The 17,965-nt window shown below is 43.7% G+C and overlaps 1 protein-coding gene across 3 annotated transcripts in view; it reads right to left on the minus strand.

Moving 5' to 3' along the window:
• The window catches only part of CEP192 (centrosomal protein 192), a 639,877-nt gene that overhangs the window by 482,131 nt on the left and 139,781 nt on the right, over nucleotides 1-17,965 (minus strand). For all 3 annotated transcript variants that reach the window (XM_063923418.1, XM_063923417.1, XM_063923415.1), the window contains exons 5-6: nucleotides 11,953-12,002; nucleotides 10,825-10,966 (exon numbers count right to left, since the gene is read on the minus strand). In XM_063923418.1, coding sequence (XP_063779488.1) covers nucleotides 10,825-10,966; nucleotides 11,953-12,002 — 192 coding nt within the window. The remainder of the gene's footprint in view (nucleotides 1-10,824; nucleotides 10,967-11,952; nucleotides 12,003-17,965) is intronic.

Consider the following 17,965-nt stretch of genomic DNA (forward strand, 5'->3'; position numbering starts at 1 on the left):
CCATCCCTCTTCTTTTACCCGACTACCTTTTGTCCAAATGTAATGCCGTGTTTAACTCCTACGTTTCGAAAGGTAAGAAACAGAGTTAGCCAGGAAAACAATGACCCGGATTTGCATTCCTATCAACTGGCTTACCGACTGGCGCAGATAGGGGCATGGTATCTACACCCTCCATTCAAGTTGTGGGTTCAACTTGAACAAGGGCTGATTGCCCCACTGCCCCTGACTGGTGTTTTATTGCTCCCGAAATCGGAGGGCAAGCTAATAATCAGTAGATCCCTCTCTGTTCACGCTACTCGGAAGGCTTGGCTGAACGTAGTGCAAAGTGGAAATGATATAACTCTCCCCACCCCTGCTCTATCGCTGACGGGCCTAGCCTCCTTGATCCCTGACTTGAGATTTGATTCATGGATATTAAAGGGAATCCTGTCTATACAGGATATAACGGCACATAATACCCTTCTATCTTTTGCTCAGATTCAGGAAAAATTCCTTCTGCCCCATAGGGAATAATATAAATATTTGCAACTCAGACATTGGCTCCAAGGAATCTCAGTACCCCCCCTCACCCTCTCCTCCTTGCCTAACTTCGTTCAGAAGTTCCTGGTTGCCAGGGAGGGCAGGGGAGGCATCACAAAATGGTATAACTATATTATTACTTCCCAAACGCTGCAGAAAGCCCCCTTCCAGATGAAATGGGAGGCGGACCTCAGAGGCTCTATCTCGGAGGAAGAATGGGGGATGATTTTTCGATCCTGCTATACGGTGTCTAGATGCATATCACACATAGAGATATTTTATAAACTCCTCCACCGCTTGTATTTCATCCCATCCCGCTTACATGCGATGCAACCCTCCACATTCAATTTATGCTGGCGTAAATGTGGCAAGGTCGGTACCTTGGTGCATATCTTTTGGGACTGCCCTATACTTACCCCAATGTGGACCTCTGTCTTCCACCTCAGAGAGTTAGTGCTGGGCCATTCTGTAGCTCCCCACCCGCGACTGGCTCTTCTCCATCTAAATTATGGCGACTTATCGCCGGGCGATCGTTATATCTTAGGTCATATTCTTGTCTCGGCAAAATATTGATTGCTCGCCAATGGCGCTCCACCGAAGTTCCCCATATATCAGCGATAGAGATGGCCGTACAGTCGCATTGCGAGTTTGAGACAGCGGGAGTGGCCTATACCTCTACACCATCCTGCCCATTGCTCCGCTGGTTTTCGTGGACTACCTATTGGCATAATCGTTCTCCATATCCCATATCCCCTCCCGACATTTAGGAATATACGTTGTCATTTTGTTATGTATTTACTGTTGGTCGGATTTGGCCTCACGATGTTTTCCTGTACGATGTTCTTCTTTATATCTTCTATGTAATTCTGTGTTTTTGTTAAGCAGACTGTGTACCCCCCTTCACCCTTACCCTTCCCTTTTTCTCCTTTCTGTACCACTCCCCCTTTTGCTTAGCTTATCCGTAAAATAATAAAAATTAATATTGAAAAAGGATGGGCCTAATTTATTGCTAGTCAAAGCATTAGTACAATTATATAATGGGTAGCAGTTTAAAGTAGTATATATTAGAAATATGGATCAACTGAGAGACAATTACTGGGCTCCGTTACACTGTGGATTACTTTTTTAGATTATCTTTTAGCAATTTCAATGGAGCTGTCCATCTCCTTAATCCAGGCATTCCCAACCACGGTTCTCAAGGCACACCAACAGTGCAGGTTTTAGTGATATCCAGGCTGCAGAACAGATGGTTAAATCAAAATAACTGAGCTACTAATTAAGTCACCTGTGCTGAAGCCTGGATATCACTAAAACCTGCACTGTTAGTTGGGAATGCCTGCCTTAATCTATTTCTCAATTACACTGATCAACACTTATTTTATTGCCAATAATATTAGAGCAATTTTGCAGTAACTTTGTGGTGCTGATTCAGAATATGATATCAGTTTTGCTAGATTGTCTCTAAGTTTTTAGATGAACAGACAGAAAAAATACGACGAGAACCTCTCAACAGTCAGTTGCGCACACTTATATACAAAGGAGGAATAGTCTAGAATGATTGCAAAGTGGACATCTAGAATATTCGAATGTCTCACCTTCTAGAACAGGCATGTCCAAACTGCGGCCCTCCAGCTGTTGTGAAACTACATATCCCGGCATGCCCGACACAGTTTTGCTGTCAGAGAATGCTAAAGCTGTGTCAGGGCATGCTGGGATGTGTAGTTTCTCAACAGCTGGAGGGCCGCAGTTTGGACATGCCTGTTCTAGAATGTCCTGGTAGAGTGCCATATGCACGCGTTAAGGTTAATGGACCCTACAAACATAGCGATGTGCCCGACGGCCGACCCTGCGGCGGGGGGGGGAGTGAAGTTTCTTCACTCTTCCCGTCACCCAGTTCCATAGCAGTGCAAGCTAATATGGATGAGATGGTCCATATTGGCGAAATGGTTAAACGAGCCGGAACCAACGATTACCGAGCGCAGACACGCATCATTCATCGTCGGTGCCTACACACAAAAAGATATGAACGATACCTCGCTTATTTAATGAACAAGATCGTTCCTATCTTTCAGTAGTATCGGCCAGTGTGTAGGGCATATAAGTTCCCTGTTGATGGAGGGTATCCATTATCTCAAGAACTAGAGCCAATTTAAAATATATATATAATAAGAATTTACTTACCGATAATTCTATTTCTCGGAGTCCGTAGTGGATGCTGGGGTTCCTGAAAGGACCATGGGGAATAGCGGCTCCGCAGGAGACAGGGCACAAAAAGTAAAGCTTTAGGATCAGGTGGTGTGCACTGGCTCCTCCCCCTATGACCCTCCTCCAAGCCTCAGTTAGGATACTGTGCACGGACGAGCGTACACAATAAGGAAGGATTTATGAATCCCGGGTAAGACTCATACCAGCCACACCAATCACACTGTACAACCTGTGATCTGAACCCAGTTAACAGTATGATAACAGCGGAGCCTCTGAAAAGATGGCTCACAACAAATAATAACCCGATTTTTGTAACTATGTACAAGTAATGCAGATAATCCGCACTTGGGATGGGCGCCCAGCATCCACTACGGACTCCGAGAAATAGAATTATCGGTAAGTAAATTCTTATTTTCTCTATCGTCCTAGTGGATGCTGGGGTTCCTGAAAGGACCATGGGGATTATACCAAAGCTCCCAAACGGGCGGGAGAGTGCGGATGACTCTGCAGCACCGAATGAGAGAACTCCAGGTCCTCCTTAGCCAGGGTATCAAATTTGTAGGATTTTACAAACGTGTTTGCCCCTGACTAAATAGCCGCTCGGCAAAGTTGTAAAGCCGAGACCCCTCGGGCAGCCGCCCAAGATGAGCCCACCTTCCTTGTGGAATGGGCATTTACATATTTTGGCTGTGGCAGGCCTGCCACAGAATGTGCAAGCTGAATTGTATTACACATCCAACTAGCAAAAGTCTGCTTAGAAGCAAGAGCACCCAGTTTGTTGGGTGCATACAGGATAACAGCAAGTCAGTTTTCCTGACTCCAGCCGTCCTGGAACCTATATTTTCAGGGCCCTGACCACATCTAGCAACTTGGAGTCCTCCAAGTCCCTAGTAGGCGCAAGACACCACAATAAGCTGGTTCAGGTGAAACACTGACACCACCTTAGGGAGAGAACTGGGGACGAGTCCGCAGCTCTGCCCTGTCCGAATGGACAAACAGATATGGGCTTTTTTGAGAAAAAAACCACCAATTTGACACTCGCCTGGTCCAGGCCAGGTCCAAGAGCATGTTCACTTTTCATGTGAGATGCTTCAAATCCACAGATTTGACTGGTTTTAAACCAATAAGTTTTGAGGAATCCCAGAACTACGTTGAGATCCCACAGTGCCACTGGAGGCACAAAAGGGGGTTGTATATGCAATACTCCCTTGACAAACTTCTGGACTTCAGGAACTGAAGCCAATTCTTTCTGGAAGAAAAATCGACAGGGCCGAAATTTGAACCTTAATGGACCCCAATTTGAGGCCCATAGACACTCCTGTTTGCAGGAAATGCAGGAATCGACCGAGTTGAAATTTCTTCGTGGGGCCTTCCTGGCCTCACACCACGCAACATATTTTCGCCACATGTGGTGATAATGTTGTGCGGTCACCTCCTTTCTGGCTTTGACCAGGGTAGGAATGACCTCTTCCTGAATGCCTTTTCCCTTAGGATCCGGCGTTCCACCGCCATGCCGTCAAACGCAGCTGCGGTAAGTCTTGGAACAGACATGGTACTTGCTGAAACAAGTCCCTTCTTAGCGGCAGAGGCCATAAGTCCTCTGTGAGCATCTCTTGAAGTTCCGGGTACCAAGTCCTTCTTGGCCAATCCGGAGCCATGAGTATAGTTCTTACTCCTCTACGTCTTATAATTCTCAGTACCTTAGGTATGAAAAGCAGAGGATGGAACACATACACCGACTGGTACACCCACGGTGTTACCAGAACGTCCACAGCTATTGCCTGAGGGTCTCTTAACCTGGCGCAATACCTGTCCCGTTTTTTGTTCAGACGGGACGCCATCATGTCCACCTTTGGTAATTCCCAACGGTTTACAATCATGTGGAAAACTTCCCCATGAAGTTCCCACTCTGCCGGGTGGAGGTCGTGCCTACTGAGGAAGTCCGCTTCCCAGTTTCCATTCCCGGAATGAAACACTGCTGACAGTGCTATCACATGATTTTCCGCCCAGCGAAAAGTCCTTGCAGTTTTTGCCACTGCCCTCCTGCTTCTTGTGCCGCCCTGTCTATTTACGTGGGCGACTGCCGTGATGTTTTATCCCACTGGATCAATACCGGCTGACCTTGAAGCAGAGGTCTTGCTAAGCTTAGAGCATTATAAATTTACCCTTAGCTATATTTATGTGGAGAAAAGTCTCCAGACTTGATCACACTCCCTGGAAATTTTTTCCTTGTGTGACTGCTCCCCAGCCTCTCGGGCTGGCCTCCGTGGTCACCAATCCAAAACTGAATGCCGAATCTGCGGCCCTCTAGAAGATGAGCACTCTGTAACCACCACAGGAGAGACACCCTTGTCCTTGGATATAGGGTTATCCGCTGATGCATCTGAAGATGCGATCCGGACCATTTGTCCAGCAGATCCCACTGAAAAGTTCTTGCATGAAATCTGCCGACTGGAATTGCTTCGAAGGAAGTCACCATTTTTTTACCATGGCCCTTGTGCAATGATGCACTGATTTTAGGAGGTTCCTGACTAGCTCGGATAACTCCCTGGCTTTCTCTTCCGGGAGAAACACCTTTTTCTGGACTGTGTCCAGAATCATCCCTAAGCACAGGAGACTTGTTGTCGGGATCAGCTGCGATTTTGGAATATTTAGAATCCACCCCTGCTGTTGTAACAGTATCCGAGATAGTGCTACTCCGACCTCCAACTGTTCCCTGGACTTTGCCCTTATCAGGAGATCGTCCAAGTAAGGGATAATTAAGACGCCTTTTCTTCGAAGAAGAACCATCATTTCGGCCATTACCTTGGTAAAGACCCGGGGTGCCGTGGACAATCCAAACGGCAGCGTCTGAAACTGATAGTGACAGTTCTGTACCACGAACCTGAGGTACCCTTAGTGATAAAGGAAAATTTGGGACATGGAGGTAAGCATCCCTGATGTCTCGGGACACCATATAGTCCCCTTCTTCCCGGTTCGTTATCACTGCTCTGAGTGACTCCATCTTGATTTGAACCTTTGTAAGTGTTCAAATTTTTTTAGATTTAGAATAGGTCTCACCTAGCCTTCTGGCTTCAGTACCACAATATAGTGTGGAATAATACCCCTTTTCTTGTTGTAGGAGGGGTAATTTAATTATCACCTGCTGGGAATACAGCTCGTGAATTGTTTCCCATACTGCCTCCTTGTCGGAGGGAGACCTTGGTAAAGCAGACTTCAGGAGCCTGCGCAGGGGAAACGTCTCGACATTCCAATCTGTACCCCTGGGATACTACTTGTAGGATCCAGGGGTCCTGTACGGTCTCAGCGTCATGCTGAGAGCTTGTCAGAAGCGGTGGAACGCTTCTGTTCCTGGGAATGGGCTGCCTGCTGCAGTCTTCTTCCCTTTCCTCTATCCCTGGGCAGATATGACTCTTATAGGGACGAAAGGGCTGAAGCTGAAAAGACGGTGTCTTTTTCTGCAGAGATGTGACTTAGGGTAAAAACGGTGGATTTTCCAGCAGTTGCCGTGGCCACCAGGTCCGATGGACCGACCCCAAATAACTCCTCTTCCTTTATACGGCAATACACCTTTGTGCCGTTTGGAATCTGCATCACCTGACCACTGTCGTGTCCATAAACATCTTCTGGTAGATATGGACATCGCACTTACTCTTGATGCCAGAGTGCAAATATCCCTCTGTGCATCTCGCATATATAGAAATGCATCCTTTAAATGCTCTATAGTCAATAAAATACTGTCCCTGTCAAGGGTATCAATATTTTTAGTCAGGGAATCCGACCAAGCCATCCCAGCTCTGCACATCCAGGCTGAGGCGATCGCTGGTCGCAGTATAACACCAGTATGTGTGTATATACTTTTTATGATATTTTCCAGCCTCCTGTCAGCTGGCTCCTTGAGGACGGCCCTATCTATAGACGGTACCGCCACTTGTTCTGATAAGCGTGTGAGCGCCTTATCCACCCTAAGGGGTGTTTCCCAACGCGCCCTAACTTCTGGCGGGAAAGGGTATACCACCCATATTTTCTATCGGGGGGAACCCACGCATCATCACACACTTCATTTAATTTATCTGATTCAGGAAAAACTACGGTAGTTTTTTCACATCCCACATAATACCCTCTTTTGTGGTACTTGTAGTATCAGAAATATGTAACACCTCCTTCATTGCCCTTAACGTGTGGCCCTAATAAGGAATACGTTTGTTTATTCACCGTCGACACTGGATTCAGTGTCCCTGTCTGTGTCTGTGTCGACCGACTAAAGTAAACGGGCGTTTTAAAACCCCTGACGGTGTTTTTGAGACGTCTGGACCGGTACTAATTGTTTGTCGGCCGTCTCATGTCGTCAACCGACCTTGGCGCGTGTTGACATTATCACGTAATTCCCTAAATAAGCCATCCATTCCGGTGTCGACTCCCTAGAAAGTGACATCACCATTACAGGCAATTGCTCCGCCTCCTCACCAACATCGTCCTCATACATGTCGACACACACGTACCGACACACAGCACACACACAGGGAATGCTCTGATAGAGGACAGGACCCACTAGCCCTTTGGAGAGACAGAGGGAGAGTTTGCCAGCACACACCAAAAACGCTATAATTATATAGGGACAACCTTATATAAGTGTTTTCCCTTATAGCATCTTTTTTATATATTTCTAACGCCAAATTAGTGCCCCCCCTCTCTGTTTTAACCCTGTTTCTGTAGTGCAGTGCAGGGGAGAGCCTGGGAGCCTTCCCTCCAGCCTTTCTGTGAGGGAAAATGGCGCCGTGTGCTGAGGAGATAGGCCCCGCCCCTTTTTCGGCGGCCTCGTCTCCCGCTCTTAACGGATTCTGGCAGGGGTTAAATATCTCCATATAGCCCCCGGAGGCTATATGTGAGGTATTTTTAGCCAAAAATAGGTTTTCATTGCCTCCCAGGGCGCCCCCCTCCCAGCGCCCTGCACCCTCAGTGACTGCTGTGTGAAGTGTGCTGAGAGGAAATGGCGCACAGCTGCAGTGCTGTGCGCTACCTTAAGAAGACTGAGGAGTCTTCATGCCGCCGATTCTGGACCTTCTTCTTGTTTCAGCAGCTGCAAGGGGGCCGGCGGCGAGGCTCCGGTGACCATCCAGGCTGTACCTGTGATCGTCCCTCTGGAGCTAATGTCCAGTAGCCAAAGAAGCCAATCCATCCTGCACGCAGGTGAGTTCACTTCTTCTCCCCTAAGTCCCTCGTTGCAGTGATCCTGTTGCCAGCAGGACTCACTGTAAAATAAAAAACCTAAGCTAAACTTTTCTAAGCAGCTCTTTAGGAGAGCCACCTAGATTGCACCCTTCTCGGCCGGGCACAAAAATCTAACTGAGGCTTGGAGGAGGGTCATAGGGGGAGGAGCCAGTGCACACCACCTGATCCTAAAGCTTTACTTTTTGTGCCCTGTCTCCTGCGGAGCCGCTATTCCCCATGGTCCTTTCAGGAACCCCAGCATCCACTAGGACGATAGAGAAATATATATATTTTATATATATTTCATTTTTGAGTTGAGCAAACCCAAAATACATTGAAATACCCTTGCCAACTAAACAATTATTTTTTGGGGCTGTTATTTAAGAGCTCTTAATATAGGACTAATTACTACAGCAAGAAATAACATAGGAATCCCTGGCACGATAAACTGTATATGTATAGTAGGGGTTGTTTAGAACCAAGAATGCATTTAAAATGATTAAAATAAATGGCAAAAATATACACTGATGAAGGTTTCTATGCACAACAGTATCTAAATACAACATTATATTAAAACCAGAAAATAGGTATGAAGAACAGAAAAAGTTTACGCCAAGAGGTACACGCTCTTATAGTTAGTACTTTGCATGTAACCTCTGAGGAGTCTTATAACTGCACAACTACAGGATGTAAATTGCTTATGGACTGCTACACATAAAAGTGATAGCCAATTCCCTTGGGCCCTAACCATGCAATATTGGCAGTACACACTACACAATGTAATGAACGGAACGATACCTTGTTCCGTTCTTCATTACACTCAATGGCCAGGCATACAATATCATCTGACTGACCCTTGGCAGCGCGGCCAACCAGACAAAGCCGCATGCAACATGCGGGAGCACGCAATAGTGAATACACACTAGATGTAAACTATTTGTCGATCCAATACAGCAAATCATCCACATATCTCTCTAGTGTGTACCCAATCCTAAATCTGTATAAATGGATTCTTCTGTTATTCCTTATGATTTCCCCAACCCTTGTTTTTCCTAACAGAAGCATCTATATAGTCGCATTATTTATATATATATATATATATATATATATATATATATATATATATATATATATATATATATACATATATATACATATACACACACATACATATACATACACACACACACACACACACACACAGTATATAAAAGGGGCAGCACAGGTATACAAATCATTTGTTTTACACCAAGAAATTAGCACCTTCTTCTGACTGTAGAGAGTTAGACAGTGGGAGCAACTAGGTTCCAAGCCATAGAGAGGGCTGCATCAAAAAAATACAAAAATACTGGCATCAAATGTACGTCTATATTAAAAAAATGCTGTAACCTCCAACTTATGTTAGACACATGAGATGCCTGGACCAGTTTAAAAAGGAGTCAAACCTTTACAATAATGTACTGTAGTGTTTACGTAATGCTGTTTTAGCCGCTGGAAAAATGTATATAGGCCATTGTAAAGTAAAGACATTATTATTCTCCCATACAAAAGCTACATAATATTAAGGCTCAATCAATAGTATCACTATAAATATGCTGATCACACTAATCTAATATGCAGCTCAAAAAGACCAATTACTTGTTGGCAAAAATAAATAGAATAAAATTATAACAGAGCACAATTAAATTAAAATACCAATATTTTAATTCAAATATTATAAAACATTTAAAGCCATACTCTACTGTAACCACAACAGTCAACGGACTTCTTAACCAAGAGTGCAATGAGAAAGTCCTTTATTATATAAAGTCCAGTTTTCCAAATGGACTTACCACAATATTAGAGATTAAGGTATGAAGGCTGGAAAAATGTAAAGTCACTTTAAGATATGATCACCAACACGGCTTGCGCTATGTTCGACCTTCCATCTGGAGACCCGTTGTGAAATTCCAAAAGTGCATAGGCAACTAACCCGCGGAAACAGTTCTAAAAAAACAACGGAGAAACTAGTTATGGTGCTAAAGTTATTCTCCAGTACGGACCTGCACTAGCAAACTACCAACCTCTCCAGCTCAGAGACTGAGGCTGCTGCTATATCTCCATGTTTACAAACTTCACAAGCATAGCTGCTGGTTTCGTGGTCACACGCAAGCATCATTTGGCGTTACCGGTACAGAGGGAGCTTGTCATCATCCACCGCGGATTAGCTGCCTATGCACTTTGGGAATTTCACAGCGGGTCACAGACGGGAGGTCGACCATAGCTCAGGCCGTGTTGGTAAGCATGTTTTAAAAAGTGACATTACTTATTTACCAGACTTCATACCTTAATCTCTAATATTGTGGAAAATCCATTTGGGAAACTGGACTTTTGTATACTAAAGAACTTTCTCATTGCACTTTTGGATAAGATGTCCATTGACTGTTGTGGTTACAAGTATGGTTTTACATTTTATTTTTTTTATATTGCAATTAAAATTGTGGTATTTTAATTTAATTGCGCTCTTAGTTATTATCTAATTCTATTTGTTTTAGCGGCGCCCTGCCCTAATCACTGCACCCTGTTAAAACAGCCTGCCTGGTGCCATCCCTACCCGCGGGCCGCAAAGTCCTGCGGGTGGGAAAAGTTGCAGTTTCCTATCACCAGTCTGCCACGTGTACAACATCTATTTACATTAAGGGGAGAGATTGGGGGAAGCCCAGCCACCTCTGTAAGTGCTAGGCATGCCCCCAACAGTGGCACAGAGTCAGCAAAGCCCACATTTCGACTGCACGCGCAGCAATCCTGTCCCTGCACTTCAGCACCCTGCATGCATCCTAGCGGGAACAGTAAACTGTATAAATAAAGATTAAATCTACTAGAACTTCTGTGAAGCATACAGTCAATTACCTGAAGAACTGCCGTCTAAGCTGGCAACAGACATTAGTTTTTCATTTTCCAAGAAACTTGCCGCAGAAGAACTTAACTGATCATCTGGTAGAGTATGTGCTTGTAACTGGGTATCAACGTATAAAGGTGATGCATTGACAGTCTAAAAAAAAATATATATATCATAATATCATATGGGTTTATTAACTTAAATAATAATTGACAGCAGAGGGTAGTAACTCTATTCCATATAGCAGTTGCCACCCTTTCATTTTGCGGGACATGGAAAACAAAGAAAGTAGAAAAACAGGAGAATAGGCTTAGCAATAAAGAGGTTTCCACCTACAGATGTGTTCTAATAGTACTTTGCTACAGTCATGCAAAACAGCCCCTCTTGGCATGCCAGGCCGCACGAGAATCTTCTAGCGTCGGGTGTCTTTTTGCTGAAAATAGCAAAGCAATGCGACTAAGAAGCTAGAGGAGACTGTGCGGATTAATTTGATCCATGACACTTGTTACATCTGTGTGCGACTCTGAATCTGTATACAAAGTGCTACAATGTAGCAGCAGCAGCTTTTTTCCAATACAAGTTCTGTTCTGCTGCGTATATGGTCTCCGTTACACACAATTGTCATGTATCAAATTAATCAGCACAGTGTCCTCAGGCATCCTAATCACAATATGTTGCATTTTCTGCAAAAAGACGAAGCCCGGCATTATCAGAGTTGCACGGGACCTGGTGGCTCACGGCAGTGATCTTGAGGCTAGATGTATGAGGACGCATCTGTATACATGACTAAAGATTGTATGGCATTTCCACATCTATCTTTATTAAATACATTTCTTCATATCTTTGGATCCTGTAAATTTCAGCAACATAATTTTAGCAGGCACAACTGTTTCCGTTGCTCTATACTAAACAAGGTGATCCACTGACAGACACACCAGACCCAGTGTCTTACCCACCTCAGGCGCAACAAAATGTACTGCTCTATGATATCAGACCCAGCTAAAATGCAAATACAAAGAATTAAGCAGAATAATGGGTATTAACGCAGGCAGCCATATAAAACTTAATAAACTGAAGTGAGCCAAAGGTATAAATCCCATTTAATGTAACAAGATATTAACCATTTCAGATATATTTACCTTATCTGTTGGTTTGATTTGTGCAACCTTGCACAAGTCTCTCGAGAAATCTAAATGGAAAATAAATTAGGAATTAACATAAGACATTGCAGGAGTTAAAAACAACATTAGAACTGCCAGTAATGCCCAAATCCTATTTGCCGTGGGATCTATTAACACGGGTCAAAAACCTATGACCGTGACTATTTCCTATTTAATTAGAAATCTGTGTTAAGCGAACATGGGTCTAAAAAAGAATAAACGCAAATTTTAGTTTGCAGCTCGAGTAAGTGCAGAGCAAAAAACACCCACCCAATTTTAAGATAAATACACACCCCAAACTAAGAAGACACTTAAAAGCTGTAAAATAGTCCAATATGGCCTACAAAGACATGTCATTTATTGGGTATTCCCTTCAGAAAGCTGAATAATGGGTTAACTGATCTGGGACAGGTGTGTGGAGGTGTTATATAGATCAGACGTGAGATTTTTAACTTGGAGCTGGGAGTTACACGTTTTGATTTTTTATAAAGAGGCTTAAAATGACATAATAAGTAAAGAAATTGGGTAGTAATATCACTCAGGCGCTGAGACAGGCTGCATCAGTAATCAGCAGCCACCACAAGAGGAGTTGTCAGACCCACAACAAGAAAAGAACAAGAAGAAATTAAGATGGTGGCGCTGTACAGGAGAGGAACAATTGATAATATTTCTACAAAAATCATAATGTGAATTTATATATTGTTAATTAGAACAATTTTCATAAATTAAAAAGTGCAATAAATGTAATAAAATATCCATAACTCCTGGAATGAGATAGCAGTTAAAATTGTTATCGAGTGTCCGTTCCTATAATGCCACCTGCACTTAATATGCTTTGTAGTCTGTGTATTAAAACAACGTACTGAAACTAGGAAATTTTCTCATATAATCGAATGAGGTCATGTGACTGCTAAAAACACTGACGATTTCAGAAAACAGATATTTTATTAGATTATAGACTGTTTTTTCAATGTACTGTACCGAACAGAGTGTATTGCAATCTCTTGTGACTGGTTATTGAAGGAACGTTGTTTTTAATACAATGTTCCGGGTTGCCATAGTAATACTAAACTACGTATCATGTGACCCGTTGTCTGTCAATTTGGAGAGACCAGCCCTTGGTGATGTCTACCTTCAAATATGTCTGTTTACCGGACTTACGGATATCCCATACATGCCAGAGTCCTATCACGTGATCATAACAACAAGTGTCCAATAAAGTCGGAAAAGAACTGGTCTCCTAGTAATACAACTATATACAAAAGAAATGATTGGTTAGTTGTTAACGAACCATTAACTTATTTCTAACCAGCGGTGTGTCTAATACAAATAATAAAGTCAAACTATTTTACATTTATCTTATGTGTTTAGGAAATATGCTTGCCTCCTTAGTATATTGGTTAAAAAAAAACTAAGAATTGAACTTAATTAACAGAATAATTGATATCGTGATAATTACCCCCTCTATTAAGAAGCGTATATATAGACAACTAAGTTGAGTAAGGCCTATCCTTTGACAAAGCTGCATACCCTGACAGCAAAACGCGTCAGCATTACTCCCACCATTCACCTGCTGATCAATCGCTATTTGAAATACATTGGTAACCAGTAAGGAAAAGACCAACACAGGAGTCCACTGTAATTTCTTGAGGACTTCAGTACCATTTGGTAATATGCCCCAGGAGACACATGCCCTCTAACGATGTACATTGGTAAATATACCCCCTAATGGATTTATACCTAAGAGTCAATATCTGCTTAAATGCAGGAGACATTATAGGAACAGACACTCCGATAATTTTAACGGCTATCTCATTCCAGGTTTTGTGGATATTTAATTACATTTATTGCACTTTTTAATTTCTGAAAATTGTTTTACTAACAATATATTGTGACAGGAACACTGGAATAGTGTTTGAGGGCAGGTATGTTTGTCCCAGGTTCTTGTCATACATGTTTTAGAAAAAGGAAAACTTCCAGGAAAATGTTTTGTTAGCAGCTTTTCAGCATGTTGGAAAAGCTGGATAAGGGCCCAGAGAGAGAGGGGGCAAATTCCAGACATTGGGGCCCAGTTCGGGTCTTTGGTCTCACAGAAGGCTAATCAGGGCTTTCAGGTGTGTAAGAGTGTTATAGGGTTGCTAGCCTGATCAGTGTGTGCAGACTGCCTGGGGAGAAACTGCAGAATCTCTGTGAGGGAAACTTGCTTCCTTATACAAGTGAGCCAACCAGTATTTACTGGAAAACTCTGTTTTGTTTAGAGACCGTCAGGAACATCTTGTGTATAGTACGTGCCGGACAGGCAAGGTATTTTCTTTTGATGTTTATTTTACTTTATGCTTAATAAAACTGGTTGCGGACAGTTGCACCACAAAACTGGACTTGTATGATATCTCAGCTGCTGCTCGCTGCTGTCTACCCCCAGGAGATGGCACCCTGTTCCCCTACAGTGTTACAATATAAATATACATTTGATTTTTATCGAAATATTATCAATTGTTCCTCTTCTGTACAGCGCCACCACCTTAATTTGTTCTTAAAATGACATAATACCTTACAGGCTGAAAACACTTAACATTAGAACACTGTTGATGCAAAAATAAAAAAAAGTCCCAAAAAAAAACCTTTTGACTATTTTAAAGAGCGTCAAAACACTTTGCTTATGGCCACTAACAGTCTTTTATCTATCCTAGGTAAAGAAGGTTTCTCTGGTACTGAAAGGGTATAGAATAGTAGTAGTGTCTATGACTCATTAATTGAAAAGCATATCACTTCCTCACCAAGTGAGAGGAGTTAACCATTGAGGACTGCCTAATAAACAATGTCTGGATGGTCTATAATGCATAGAGCAAATGTACTTAATTGTGAGGTGAGCTATGTGTAAACTGGAAACTTCCAACAATAGCTTGCAACAATTTTTTTATTGTGACTTATTGACACAACTTAATTTATTGTAACAAAATCGTTCAACAATATAAAACCATAAGTCATTGGGAAAGAAGCCAAAGGAACCTCACTATTGCCGGCTATAATCTCTGCGGCACGGGGAAAGGCTATGCAATTAAATAGCCTTTTTTCCCGCGCATAAAAATTGTGATTCAGGCATGGTAACCCAATGATTCCACATAAAATCAAATGTTTTATTTATTTATTTTTTCCAGTGTGCGAACCTGATTTTGTGGTTTTTACGCAGACTTTAGCTTGAAGCTCATGGGGAATCATGCGCAGAGCAATCCCTGCTAATTGGATTGCACTGGTGCATGAAATGGCAGCAGGGTTTCATTGAATACCCCTCAAAATGTAGCAAACTGGTCTCACTTCAACAGATAAAAAAAAAAAAAAAACACCACACAGATACGTTGTAAGAATCAAAATTTCAAAAGAAAAAAACATTTAAAAAAAAAACACAAAATAAAATAAAAACACACACTTGCATACAACATTTACAAGACAAAAAAAGAAAAAATAAGATTTTACTTACCGATAAATCTATTTCTCGTAGTCCGTAGTGGATGCTGGGAACTCCGTAAGGACCATGGGGAATAGCGGCTCCGCAGGAGACTGGGCACATCTAAAGAAAGCTTTAGGACTAGCTGGTGTGCACTGGCTCCTCCCCCTATGACCCTCCTCCAAGCCTCAGTTAGGATACTGTGCCCGGACGAGCGTACATAATAAGGAAGGATATTGAATCCCGGGTAAGACTCATACCAGCCACACCAATCACACCGTACAACTTGTGATCTGAACCCAGTTAACAGTATGATAACAACGAAGGAGCCTCTGAAAAGATGGCTCACAACAACAATAACCCGATTTAGTTAACAATAACTATGTACAAGTATTGCAGACAATCCGCACTTGGGATGGGCGCCCAGCATCCACTACGGACTACGAGAAATAGATTTATCGGTAAGTAAAATCTTATTTTCTCTGACGTCCTAGTGGATGCTGGGAACTCCGTAAGGACCATGGGGATTATACCAAAGCTCCCAAATGGGCGGGAGAGTGCGGATGACTCTGCAGCACCGAATGAGAGAACTCCAGGTCCTCCTCAGCCAGGGTATCAAATTTGTAGAATTTAGCAAACGTGTTTGCCCCTGACCAAGTAGCTGCTCGGCAAAGTTGTAAAGCCGAGACCCCTCGGGCAGCCGCCCAAGATGAGCCCACTTTCCTTGTGGAATGGGCTTTTACAGATTTTGGCTGTGGCAGGCCTGCCACAGAATGTGCAAGCTGAATTGTACTACAAATCCAACGAGCAATAGTCTGCTTTAGAAGCAGGAGCACCCAGCTTGTTGGGTGCATACAGGATAAATAGCGAGTCAGACTTTCTGACTCCAGCCGTCCTGGAAACATATATTTTCAGGGCCCTGACCACGTCAAGTAACTTGGAGTCCTCCAAGTCCCTAGTAGCCGCAGGCACCACAATAGGTTGGTTCATGTGAAAAGCAGAAACCACCTTAGGGAGAAATTGAGGACGAGTCCTCAATTCTGTCCTGTCAGAATGAAACATTAAGTAAGGGCTTTTATATGATAAAAGCCGCCAATTCTGACACACGCCTGGTTGAAACCAGGGCTAACCGCATCGTCACCTTCCATGTGAGATATTTTAAGTCCATAGTGGTGAGTGGTTCAAACCAATGTGACTTAAGGAACCTCAAAACAACATTGAGATCCCAAGGTGCCACTGGAGGCACAAAAGGAGGTTGTATATGCAGTACCCCTTTTACAAATGTCTGAACTTCAGGTACTGAAGCCAGTTCTTTCTGGAAGAAAATCGACAGAGCCGAAATTTGAACCTTAATGGACCCTAATTTTAGGCCCATATACAGTCCTGTCTGCAGGAAATGGAGGAAACGACCTAGTTGAAATTCCTCTGTAGGGGCCTTCTTGGCCTCACACCACGCAACATATTTTTGCCAAATGCGGTGATAATGTTTTGCGGTTACATCCTTCCTGGCTTTGACCAGGGTAGGGATGACTTCATCTGGAATGCCTTTTTCCTTCAGGATCCGGCGTTCAACCGCCATGCCGTCAAACGCAGCCGCGGTAAGTCTTGGAACAGACAAGGCCCCTGCTGGAGCAGGTCCTTTCTTAGAGGTAGAGGCCACGGGTCTTCCGTGAGCATATCTCGAAGTTCCGGGTACCAAGTCCTTCTTGGCCAATCCGGAACCACGAGTATCGTTCTTACTCCTCTCCTTCTTATGATTCTCAGTACTTTTGGTATGAGAGGCAGAGGAGGGAACACATACACTGACTGGTACACCCACGGTGTCACCAGAGCGTCCACCGCTATTGCCTGAGGGTCCCTTGACCTTGCGCAATATCTGTCCATTTTCTTGTTAAGACGGGACGCCATCATGTCCACCTTTGGTTTTTCCCAACGGTTTACAATCAGTTGGAAGACTTCTGGGTGAAGTCCCCACTCCCCCGGGTGGAGGTCATGCTGAGGAAGTCTGCTTCCCAGTTGTCCACTCCCTGAATGAACACTGCTGACAGTGCTATCACATGATTTTCCGCCCAGCAGAGAATCCTTGCAGCTTCTGCCATTGCCCTCCTGCTTCTTGTGCCGCCCTGTCTGTTTACGTGGGCGACAGCCGTGATGTTGTCCGACTGGATCAATACCGGTTGACCCTGAAGCAGAGGCTTTTCTTGACTTAGGGCATTGTAAATGGCCCTTAGTTCCAGGATATTTTTGTCTCCAGGCTTGACCATAAGCCCTGGATATTCCTTCCCTGTGTGACTGCTCCCCAGCCTCGCAGGCTGGCATCCGTGGTCACCAGGACCCAGTCCTGAATGCCGAATCTGCGGCCCTCTAAAAGATGAGCACTCTGCAACCACCACAGGAGGGACACCCTTGTCCTTGGTGACAGGGTTATCCGCTGATGCATCTGAAGATGCGACCCGGACCATTTGTCCAGTAGGTTCCACTGGAAAGTTCTTGTGTGGAATCTGCCGAATGGGATTGCTTCGTAGGAAGCCACCATTTTTACCCAGA

The sequence above is a fragment of the Pseudophryne corroboree genome, chromosome 5 (genome assembly GCF_028390025.1).
Source record: "Pseudophryne corroboree isolate aPseCor3 chromosome 5, aPseCor3.hap2, whole genome shotgun sequence".
Classification (NCBI taxonomy): Eukaryota; Metazoa; Chordata; class Amphibia; order Anura; family Myobatrachidae; genus Pseudophryne; species Pseudophryne corroboree.